The following is a 12,915-nucleotide window of genomic DNA, read 5'->3' as shown; positions in this document are numbered from 1 at the left end:
GAACTCAAAGTTTTTTTATTAATGTTGGTTTTACATATAGAATTTATTATAGAATTCTTCCTTTACCCAATGACTATTTTCAGCAGTGATATAAGCATTGTGAGTCCAAAGACTGACATAACACAGGGCCAATACCATTGAATACTTATAGTTTAGCAAGGAAAGAAATATATGCAAACAATATGAAATTCCATATGTCCAAAGTGCTCTAGGACCAGAAAAGAAAGTATAACTAATTTTGCTAATGTCTTCACAGGAAGGAGGCATTTGAAATTAAAAGTCAAGGAACAGTATATTTTCCCAAGGTAGATAGGAGTAATAGAGTAAAAAAATGCTTTCTTTGTATGACACTTGTAACTCTAAACTTACATTGGCTAGTTTAATGGTTATATATCTTTTTCTTTCTATCCTAATAGATGATAAATCAAAATGGAATCCTACGAAATGTTCAAGAAACTCACAGGAGGACAGGAAAAGGGAGACAAATCCCTCCCCCTCAAAAATTAACAGACTTAAATTCTAATTATATGAAATATAAAGTACACACAAATTAAAACAAAAGAGTAACTAAGTATACTTATCAACATTAAGAATTTGCATGTATTTTGACAGAAAAATTAATTACACATGCAGAAATCCAAGAAAAGAATAGTCAAATAGTCATGAAAATGGGCAGTTATATAACAAAGATGTTATTTTACAGTATTATTTTTGTGTTGGTGAAACACTGGTCCATAAATGTCTGTCAATGTGAAATTAGCAAAATATGTGTAGTCATTGTTGTATTCAAACAATGGAGTACAAGGTAGATAAACTGGCATAAAAAATGTCCATGGTTAGGAAAAAAGTACTTTACAGAACAATAACTACTACATGATATTATTGGTGCTACAAATTATATATAGTAGGTTTGCTTATGTTTATAAGGAAAAAAGTTTAGGAGGATATACATAAATCATTTTCTGTGATTGTCTATATAGGTAGAGTCAGGGAACTTTCATTTTCTACTCTGAACATTTTAACAGTGTTTGAATTTGTTTTACTAAAAACATGTAGAATGTTAATAATAATGAAATAAGAATTTAAAAATTTACATTTTGTAAAAAAAGTAATTGCATGTTAGAAAAATAGTTTATCATGGTATATATCTTGTTTATATGGTTTAAAGAACAACAAAATTGTCCCCAGTGGGAGAGATTTTGTTTCAAATGCAGACTGCAGGTTCTGCCCAGAGATTGACTCAGGGCGTCTGGGCTGGGGCACGGGACGCACTTAAGGTTTTCTGCACCTCCACAGTTTAAGAAACTTTGGATTCAGGTTCTAGCCGGGTAGCTCAGTTGGTTAGAGCATCTTCCCAATACGCCAAGGTTGCAGGTTTGATCCCTGGTCAGGGCACATATAAGAATCAACCAACAAATGCATCAATAAGTATAATGACAAATTGATCTCTCTCTCTCTCTCTTTCTCCATAAAAATCTATAAAAAAATAAACTGAATTGTACAATAATATTGTCCTTAAAAAGTACAAGGTTTAATCTGAAACAAAAACTAATACTTTCTTTATACCAATAGATTGATGGCAACTGGGGAAAATTATTGGTCCCAATGTGTGTGTTTTCTGTTTCTTCAGAGACAAATGGAAGCATTGGGACAATCATGGAAAGGCTGCCAAGAGCAATGAATATTTCAAGTGGAAAGCAATAATGAATTTGTTTCTTTCAAGGAGCCAAAAGAATGAGAATGCTGACATTGGAAAGTACATGACCAGACCGTATAGATCCCAGTAGTGGTGTCATCACTGCAGTGAAAGAAGAGAAAACTGCTCTGTTTCGTAACGCTGTTCTTTATGCTACTCAGTACATTCTTGTCTGGCTGGTGTCAAAGAACCATGATGCTGTTTACTTAGAATCCAAACTGGAAATAATGAGAAGACCTTTATGGGAAAAATTGGAATGAAATCTGAACTTTAAATTTCATATAGAGAGGCTCTGAGACCTCAAGGACTGACTATGTTATCTAATCATTTTTTTAAAAAAAAATGTCTGAATCTAAGTAGGTTTGGAATAGTTAGGAATCAGTATAGTTAAAGAGAAATAAATCACATTTTTCTATGCAAAATGGAATGTAGTATTAATAAATGTTGATCCCTGTCTGGAAGGAAATTTGAAAAGAAGGATGTCGGGAAGCAGAGAGAGAGAGACAGCAGGGGCGGGGGAGAGAGAGAGAGAGAGAGAGAGAGAGAGAGAGAGAGAGATTGAGGTTGAAACTAATACCGTTGGTTTAATGCTTTGCTGATGCTGTTTTGAAATTCTTAATAACTTCAAACTCCATCTCAAGTCAGGTTTAGGTGAATGCAGACCTGGGGGCCAAATGCCCAGACATCTGACCTCCTCACTCTTCCCATGTTTACCTTCTTCCCATCATCCCTCAACACTATTACTGGGAATCCACTCTCTCAATGCCATAGCCTCCCTCTCACGCCTCTGCACAGTCTACCTCCTGATGATAAATACATAGATAATGGAATTTAAGAAGTTATTTTCTCTTTTAATAACTTTTTAAAAAATATGACTTCATTAATTTCAGAGATAGGCAGGGAGAGGAGAGAAATAGAAACATCAATGATGAAAGAGAATCACTGATTGGCTATCTTGAGCCTGCAACCCAGGCATGTGCCCTGACTAGGAATTGAACTGTGACCTTCTGGTCATGGGTTGATGCTCAACCACTGAGTCACACAGGCTGGGCTTTTCTAACAACATTTTGACTTTCAAGGTCTATTGTCTTGCTGTGAATATAAAAAACAACCCCCCAAATCCTATTTTGGAAAATAGTAGCTAAACTTGTCTTCTTTACTTTCACCTTCCCACTGTAATGGTCCTTTTAATTCCTAAGCTTTGGTCTTTCAACGTCCCGTATCCCGGCCAGATGGATGTCTTGGCCTCATTAAGAAAAAGTCATGTTCCTAGATATGTAGAATGGAATGTATAACTCTTCATGCTTTGCCCACTTCTTCAAATGTACAAGAACATTCTCAGTGACTAGGACCAGTTTCATGGGTATATGACCTTTCACACAAGACCCCACACTCAGAAGGGCCTCATATTTGGTTTAAAGTGCTGCTATTACTGCCTTGAAATTTCTAACAATTTTTGAACAAGGAGACCCGCAAATCCTGTAGCTGGTCTTGCCTGGGACTCTGGGTCTTTAGAAAGAGAAATTTCCCCATGAACAACCCAAAGGTGTCTAATATAATCTAGCATTGCTACTTGTGGTGTGAGTCTACTTTGTCCTAATAACGGAGGGGTTTTTGATTCTCTATTTGTACTTCTTACTATCCCACTGGCTTCCTTTTAGGCAGAGGTAAAACTTTCTGTGTCACTGTAAGGTTTGTTAACATGAAAACAAATCTCAAGTTTAGGACAAAAAACAACAACAAAAAACACAAAACAATGGGATCAGGTTCCTCAACAGCAGCAAGTGCCAGGAGAGGAGTGGACTACGCTCCAGCACTTCCTCCTGCTCATGACCCTGACAGCACATCACAGAGAAAAGAGGAAGGGAGACAGCCCCGTGCATCCACCTGCCTGCACAGCCTGCCTGCCTGAACCACAAACTGGTTCATGAAGCACCGGTTTAAAAAGCACCAGGAACCGGTATCACAGGAGAAACAACTGTTTCTTATTAATCCCAAATTACGAATGCAGGACATTTCCCCCCACTAGCTACCGGATTGATATCCTGCACAAACTGCATCAGTTTGTATTAGCCGAGGTATCAGCCCGTAGGCAGACATGCTTCAATATGAAAGGAAATGAATGTCTATGCACACGAACATGAACTTACCATCCAGTACAGTTTCACAATATACTTTCCGTAGCTGTTGTACAAAGGCATATGACCCTTCACAGCTTTGCACAGAGAGTAGATGTGTTCCCAGGGCTTCCAGATGGGAACAGGAGGTTCCCCTGTGGTCCCTTTAAAGCTATTGTTCAAAAAAGCCCCATTGAATATCTTCCACACTGCATAGATTTCGCTGATAATCCATCTCATCAACTATAGACAAAAACCATTAGTGTTAATTAGTTAATTTTCAGTTGTTGGCACTGTAATTTAGGTGAGAAATCAGTTAAAAACCTACTTCCAATAATAATATTAAATTCTATATATAATGTGTTCACATTTTCATTTCTGACCTACAGAATAAAGCATACATCTTGCTTTTGTTTTGGGGAAGTATTGTCATATTACAGGCTAACAAATGTAATATTAAACATACTCTTAGCTAAGGTCTGTCTTCCAGAGTAAGCTGTCAATGACCTTCATTTGACATAGACCTTCATTTGAATTCTGTGTGTGTGTTTGAGAGAGAGAGAGAGAGAGAGAGAGAGAGAGAGAGAGATTGAATGCTTCTGAAAACAATGATTTACTTTGGAATTAACTTTTTATAAATGAGGGAGCTACTTCTCTGTAAATGTTGAGAAGCTTGAGAAAAAAAGATCTCTTTCTTATCAATAGGACTAATTAGACAAGGAATGAGACATGAAAAAAATTAAAATTGCACACATACTTAAATATACTCTAAACTCATATTTCATGTGTTGATCTATAGATGCAGAAATGCTCCAAGTGAAACTCCCACTTGCAGTGTTAAAACGTGCAGGAAGGCCCAGTGGGGAGCTGAGCTTTGGAGTAGAAATAGAGACCAGGATTTGAATCCTCCTACAAATCCTTCTGTTCTTGAGTAAGTCACTTCGGCCTCTATCAATTTCAGTTTTTCATCTATTAAATGTAGATTAAACTATTTATTTTTCAGCTTTCTTTGTGATTAATAGAAACAATACATAAGAAATCTATGTGTCACAGTGGATGTTTAGGAAAGCCATTACTACCCTCAGTAGTACTAGCTTTTCTGAAATATTCATCTCATGTTTTACTGACTGGTATTTACAGATTAAACACTTGAAACTGATCTCATAAGATTTATGTTTTTCTTAATTTGCTTTATCTAGAAACTTTCTTAAATTTTGGTTAAGTTGAAATAGGCCAATCAGATATCTTCTTGTATATATGAAAATACTATATATTATTTTATAATTTCCTCTCTTGAAAAATAAAAAAGCTAAAGTCTATATATGTTTAGGATTCATAAATTTGGAGATAATTTTGTTGAGACACTAAACATAAGAAAGACAAAGGGTTTGAATCAATAATGACTATGCTCCACTCTTCTAACTGATCTTAAAAGAAAACGTTCAAAAATCCCCTGACTCTGAAATAACTACCTTGGGGAAGTGGAACAAGTCCGCTTCTGATGGATAAAAGGCAGGGTGGGGAGGTGGGGAAGTGCATCCCCACAGGAAGTAGGACCGCTGTGCTGAATATCTGGCTTGTTTAGAGGAGGTGTTGCAATCAAACCGCACCCCATGATTTCCCCCACATTAGCAAATCAAACAATGTAACACCCCTCTCTCTCCAAGAACAACTTTAAGTCAATTGTCAGTCAAGTGGAGCTGGAGGAGAAAAGCCTAGATTGTGAGAAGCCAGTACCTGGGCAGAAGAGGGGAACAAGCAGTGCTGATACTAACAACTCCCACAATTTGCATGCTGAACTCAAAGGGGCTTCTCTTCCCTTTGAATGTCCAGTGTATTAACAGCTCAGTTATACCAAAACTTAAAGGTGAGCAAAGGAGAAGTGAGACTGGGAATTGCTTAAGCTGGTCCGGAAGGCATTTTGCAATGAGGCTTTAGTTCGTACTTCTGTACATACCTCACTGCAGAGTAAATGTTCATTTACTGAAAACAAGTCAAACGTGGTTTCATTCTTTACAACTACTGGAACCTGAAATAAAATATTTTAAAGAAGATATTATTCCTTAGAAAATAGAAAGGATATGTAGCTCATGCACTGTCCATAGGCCAAACCCAATTTCATTTCTCACAACCAGAGAATGATCTATCTATCTATCTATCTATCTATCTATCTATCTATCTATCTGAGTAGACTGAAATAGAGTAAATTTTATACAGAAAGGCCAGTAATAGTAATATTTTGCAGAATTTTTGTCTAAACTTTATATATGTCTATATTTAATTAGTCTCAGTATAAAATGTATTTATCACGGTGGACCTAGACACTAAAACTTGAAGAACACTATCTGAAGATTTCCCCACAGAGCTAGACTTTCAGTTCTGTCTGTCCACACACCAACATGATGGATCAAAAGGAGTCAGTGCCCAGGGGGAGTAGAGGTAGAGGGATGGCAATATTATGATAAATGTTGGTGGAAGTATCATCAATAATAACCAATTAATTTATTTTTAGTATAAGTGTATCTCTCAGAAATAAGGTATTCTAAAAAGAACAAAATATGGTTTATAAAACTGTTCTACTTATTCAAATTTGTGACACTCCCATTTCATGGCATTCATATCCTTTATTTGCATGGAATGCAAATTCTGCAATTAAATTGAGCAGAGCTTGATTATTATTAATATTATCTTTATATTAAGTGCATTATATTAACATCATAAATTTGTAGTCTTTATGTCAACATTACTTTAACATTGTAAGGAATTTATAGGCATGCTTCATGTATATTTGATTTCTTACATTTAAAATGTCTTACAAGTAGACATTCCATAGATACTCTGATGAAGAGAGATGTATCTTTTCATTTTCTCATTTTAGTATTTTTAAATTTAGGATTATCTGACTTCCTCATCTAGTAACAGTAATTGAAAAATATGGTGGATAAATTATATTTTCTTGCATTGGTAGTGCTTATAAAGAATAAAACTTTGGGGTTAAAATCATTTAGTGTAGAAACAGAGATTCAATGGATTCCATAATGTATACAAGAATCAGCTCCATTACAACCATTTGACTAGCTAACTAGTAACTAATTAAGCCTACTGATTTTCTATGCATTAAATAAAAATAATAGAAGATCCAAGAAGGGAAAAAAACAACAAATATATTTAAATGAACATTGCTATTAGGAAGATAGACCAGTGGGTCTGACATTTCGTGTACATAAGTGCTATTTTACAGAAAGGTTTCTCAGATGATGTCCTAGTCAATATGACGAAAGGGCTGGGTGTAGGGTCCAGAAATGAAGGTGGCCCTTGGAAAGTGCTTCAACAATCCCTGGGAAAGAGAGATCCAAATGCAAGTCTCTTGGGCTTGAAAATTAAGGCTAATAAACACTAAAGTAAACAGACCTTCGTGCCGTAAGTTCTTGCTAAAAAGTAGAAAGGAGAAAGTCTGTCAGAAATTAAGGGCTATAATGTGACATCATGGGAAGGAGAAAAAGAAAACTGGGGGCTCTAAACAAAATTTTAATATTCTTTTGGAAATCAGTACAATCAATATTCAACCATACTGATAAACATTTATTTCTAATTTAAATTCAAAATGCAATTACTTAATATTATTGAATACCACAAGAAAAAATTATCCTAAATTGTTTAAAAATGTAGATTTTCATAATTAACACATTACATACCATCATTAATATATATTTTGTTTAATAATAAAAATTCTTCTTACCCGATTAAATAAAAAATCCTGTGGGCGTTTCCAGGAATAAACTTTCAGTGATGGTGGTAATTCAATCTTGCCTTCAGGGTCTTCAAAACAATGCTACATAAAAATATATTGAGTTTTATCTCCATATGGTTTTATTAAAATAAAAACAGCTCAATCTTAAGAATTAATAATGCATAGATCAATAAAAAGGCATTTATAGAGTATTGTGTATGTTTGTTCTCAGAGCTAGTTTATGGAGTATTTGGAAAATACTAGAAGTTAATGATTCTGTATTTAATTCATGAAACCTTGATTGTCGAGTAGCATTTTGATTGCAGACGAAACAGTACAAGCAAGCATGAGCTTCTTTGGAATGTGAATTAGGAATGGAAGGAAAACAATTTTGGATAGGCCAGATATGGAGTTACTTCCCACTGAAAATACTGTTTCGTTTTGTTGTTGTTTTTAACTTAATAGAGAAAATTGAACAAGTTTACTTGTCAACTGTTAGAATCCATAAACAAGAAAATATGTATATGATATGTGTACCTTTGATTTGACTTTCATTTATTGTTTTAATTAAAGTTGTTATTTTGAGATAATTATACATTCACATGCCATTGTGTGAAATAATATGAGAGTTCCTGCTTTCTCTTTTCCCAATGGTAACATCTTGCAAAACTATACTACAATATCACAACCAGGAAACAGGCATTGACACAGTCAAGATACAGAACAATTTCATCAGCACAAGGATCCTTCCTATGCCCTTTTATAGCCACACCTACCCTAAACTCCACACTCAGTGCTTAATCCCTACCACCTAGCAATCACTAATCTGGGTCCTATTTCCGTAATTGTGCCATTTCCATCATGTTATATGAATGGAATCATATAGTATGTAGCCTTTTGGACCGGCTTTTATCCCCTCTCAGCCTAATTCTCTGGAGATTCATTTCATCCAAGTTGTTGTACGTATCAATAGTTTGTTCTTGTTTATTGTTGAGCAATAGCTCATGATATGGATATTTGTTTGCTTACCATCTGTTCATTGAAGAACATCTGGACAGTTTCCAGTTCGAGGCTGTTACTAATAAAGTTGCTATGAACATTTGTATACAGGTTCTAGATTCTATGTGAACATATTTACATTTTCCTGGGATAAATGCCCCAGATTAAATTAATTCATTAAATTTTGAGGTCAATTAATGAGCTCTGAAGAAAAAATGATATCTAAGAGTCTACTCACAAGTATTAGTGGTCTAGTAAGTTAGAGAGGCAGCTACTGTGTAAAAGTTTTCACAGCTCATAAGGGTGTGTGTGTGTGTGTGTGTGGCTCCTTACAAGAAATAATATGAAAAGTGGTAGGAGTACAAACAAGATACTTAAGAAATATGAACTATCTGCACAGGGAAAAGGTAAATAAATTTCATATGAATGAATGGGGATGAGGGAGAATAAATACTGTTTTGTGATGTTCATGGTAATCATATTTTTATCCCAATGCTGGAGTGTCCTGAGAATGGGTTATATTTGAGGGCATCATCTAAACTTTAAAGCTAAGTGTCTACCAGTATATGTATCTGGAGCATGTGGTTTATTGACACATTTAAGATACTGGAATAATTTGGATGGAGACCAAGGCAACCCCAACATCTAGTTAAATGATTCACGAATGAGTTTTTTTAACAATAGGCTGAGGTTTCCAGAAGCTGTATTAGACTTCTGGGGTTCCCTCCCATTGTTTTTTCCCTTGCAAATATTAATTTGGTTAAAGTCCTCTATCTGGCAATTCAAGAATCAGAGTCTCCCATTGTTCTGTTTATATTACCTGATTTTTCTACTTGGTTTTCAGTTGCTTGGTACTATTTATCTTCATGTCTAGTAAAATTGATTGTATATTATACACTGAACATAATTTTACAGGCTCTAAATAATAATGTCTTCCTCCAAAGAGGAGAATTTTATTCTCTTCTGGCAAGCAGAGTACAAGACAAACTTGGCCCAGTCAACAATGGGCCTCAGGATTTGGTAAGGCTGGTGTAAATTTGGTTTGCCCTTCCTCAATACAGAACACTATAGGCACAGTGGAGTCCTACCTGAAAGGATGGAGGGTTTATCGGGGTCCTTTCCCTTTGTGTACCCTAAATTCCAATTTCTGGCAATAGCACCAGGAATTCTCTAATTCTTTTCTCAGTTATTTAGCCTTCAAACTGCTAACTTTTTACTCATTTTCTCAGCAGCAAAAGCTTCAAATACATAGCTTAGAAGTTAGGCAAATGTCTCACAATAAAATTATATGCAAAATTTTCAGATCACTTCTCTGTAGTTACCTCTGGGATTTTGGACAAGTTCTGCCTACTTTGGCAGCCCTTAATGATTCTGTCCCTTCTGATACGAGCACCAAGGCATTAGTCTGTACTTGGACTCTAATTACCATGACTTAAATTAATAAATGTCTTTGAGAGAAACAAACTAAACCAAGGCGAATGGGGGCTCATCCTGGTTTGATTCCCTTTTCTACAGGATTTGAGCCCCTCACATTAAGTTAATGGTAACGTTTCCATTTCACTTTGCTTTAGGTATATTTTTTATATCCACCTTGCAATACTTCATCGTATACTTCTCAGTTTGGTTCACCCATCATATCCTTTCATTGCCATCACTTAGCTGAAGAAGGGGGCCAGACTCTGGGCTTGCAGGGAAGGTTTAATCCATCTGAGGCTGATACCCTGATCACTAGCCTCACATCCAAAGTTGCGGTCTTCTGGAAAGTTTCAAGGATATCTGCTATGGTTTGATGCCTAAGGCAATTAATCCTGATAAAAAAAATCAATGTTGCAAATCACGGCTAAGAGCTCTTGTGCCAATATATCACAGAAATGTAATCACAGCCTTGGAGTGTCCACCACTCACTCCAGTGGAGGGACTGCTGCTTCCCAAGCCATGAATACTGACGTTGAGGAACAGAACTGGGGTAGGGGAGCAAGGTTCTTCCCCAGATGGTACCACTTGGCACTGTTGTAATAACCAGGGTTTGGGCTGGTGCTCAACTGCTTCACTAAGGATTTGCACAAACTGTCTTCCTGATGTAAACTCACACACAGTCTCCATAAGTTTGGAACTGCTGTTAAAATATGTAAAATAGCCCTCGGTGGTATGTCTCAGTTGGTTGGGTATCATCCCTTGCACCAAAAGGTTGCCTCTCTCCCCCTTCCCCCTTCCTCTCTCTCTAAAGAAAAAAAATCAATAAACATATTTTAAAATATGTAAAATGTGACCATTTTCATTTGGACCCAGAAAGTTAAAAAGCCCTCTGCACCTAAGAGTTCCATAATCAAGTTAGGTGTGGTATAAAGAATGCATTCCCACACACATTGCTAATGTGAAATTGCTCAAGTACTGAGAGGCAGAAATTAGTAATATGCATTGAATATCTTTTGTAAACAAGTTACTGATATGACTCATACAGTTTGGGATTCTGCATTTCATGAACAAAATGTAAATGCCACTAAGTACTATTTCAGAGTACTCTATATAAATAAAGACACCAGAGTTCAACCTAGCCATTCTGTAACTCACTCTCTCTCTGTCTCTCTCTCTCTCTGTCTCTCTCTTTCTCTCTCTCTCTCTCCCTCAACTATCTTTCCTGTAATCTCCAAATAACAGCTCACAAATCTGCAGAGGTCTCTCATTTTCTAAACTACAGCTGGTTAAGGAAATGCCTGGCTCCCACCTCTGTCCAAAACCCACTAGCTCACCTGTCCTATCCATTTCCCTTTTGTTTCATTATACCTCTTTGGTCATCTCCCTTGTCCCATTTATTCAAGTGTGATTCACCAAAGCTCAAGACCAAGGTTGGATGACAAGGTAGGTTGAGGGAGGACAAAACAGAAGTTCTCTTTTGAATGGAGGCTGTAGAGAAAAATGAGTACACTTACAGGTTAGCAAATCTTTTTCTATAGTAGAGTTAAAGACCAAAATGAAATCTAGTCACCTTCAAGTTTACTTACAAATATAGGGCTTTTCCCCGCTTTGTCCTTTTCTTTTCCACCTTTGCCTGCATCCCACTTTTCTGCATTTATGTCAATTTCATTCCATTCTGGCCAGATTGGGAATTTCCACTTCTTCTGTTCAACAGTACTTTGAGTATTACTACCAAAAGAGTACTGACTAGAAACAGAGGGGGAGGGAGGTGGGTTAGTTTTAATTCAAATCTCTGAGGTGAAATGTTAGATTAATTGCATGACATAAATGTAATTCTCTTGTCAGCAGTCATGGTAAATGCATTTTTCAATACAGTCATACTTGTGGCCACACAGCTTCCACATGTTAGGGTTCTAAAGACTGAAATATCTTCAACAGACTATTCCATAAATAAATGTTGTACATTAGTCCCTACTTATTAATGCAGGACATTCATCATAAACCTATAAGATGACATATATTTATATACAATTCCCACTTGAAAATCCTTTACATGTATAATACTAATAGCTTTTTGAAGATTAGTACAAACGTAATTTTTATTTTTATCAGGATAAAAGTACTATGTGATCATTATTTTAAAAGAAAATTTATGCCCTAACTGGTTTGTCTCAGTGGATAGTATAGGCCTGTGGACTGAAAGTTCCCAGGTTCGATTCCGGTCAAGGGCATGTACCTTGGTTGCGGGCACATCCCCAGTGGGGGTTGTGCAGAAGGCAGCTGATCAATGTTTCTCTCTCACTGATGTTTCTAACTCTCTATCCCTTTCCCTTCCTCTCTGTAAAAAATCAATAAAATATATATTTTTAAAAAATAAATAAAAAGAAAATTTAACAAATCAGATAAATAAGAAGGGCATACCCAATCCATTCTAGAAACCACATTAACAACTGCTCATTTCCTTAAGCTAATATATAAGACTATACATCTTTTTTTTCAAAGATGACATCATTCAGCATACTCTTTTTATAGACTGCTCTTATCCACTTATCAGCATATTGTTAATAGTTCCCAGATCAATAAGTATTTATGAATTCAATGATTGCATAATATTTCATTATATGAATATACTGCCTTTCCTTTAAAAGCTTTTATTTTGGAAATTTGAGGGTATTGACTTAAAATTTTTTCACTATTAAAAACAAGCCTAATGGCTATTTTTTAAATATTGACATGTATTATTGCTAAATATATGTATGCATTATTAATTATTTCCTTAGGATGGCTTTTAATAAAGAGACTTACTCTACCATAACATATGCTTATTTATAGCTTGTGATATATTTTTGACTAATTTTCTATAGAAAAGTTGGACTTGCTTTATTGTTGGGGTCCAACCCCAGCAGGTCCAGGGGTCCCCAAAGTTGTGGACAGAGTCAGCGAAGAAGGAATGACAC

At 35.8% G+C, this 12,915-nt stretch overlaps 1 protein-coding gene across 1 annotated transcript in view; it reads right to left on the bottom strand.

Annotated features, from left to right (window-relative positions):
- ADGB (androglobin) overlaps positions 1 to 12,915 on the bottom strand; it is a 123,257-nt gene that overhangs the window by 97,303 nt on the left and 13,039 nt on the right. Inside the window, exons 2-5 of the mRNA XM_014531369.1 lie at positions 11,545 to 11,704; positions 7,553 to 7,645; positions 5,771 to 5,842; positions 3,847 to 4,056 (exon numbers count right to left, since the gene is read on the bottom strand). Of these exons, the coding sequence (XP_014386855.1) occupies positions 3,847 to 4,056; positions 5,771 to 5,842; positions 7,553 to 7,645; positions 11,545 to 11,704 (535 nt within the window). The remainder of the gene's footprint in view (positions 1 to 3,846; positions 4,057 to 5,770; positions 5,843 to 7,552; positions 7,646 to 11,544; positions 11,705 to 12,915) is intronic.

This window comes from Myotis brandtii, unplaced genomic scaffold (genome assembly GCF_000412655.1).
Source record: "Myotis brandtii unplaced genomic scaffold, ASM41265v1 scaffold8, whole genome shotgun sequence".
Classification (NCBI taxonomy): Eukaryota; Metazoa; Chordata; class Mammalia; order Chiroptera; family Vespertilionidae; genus Myotis; species Myotis brandtii.
This window is presented reverse-complemented; position numbering and strand designations above follow the sequence as displayed.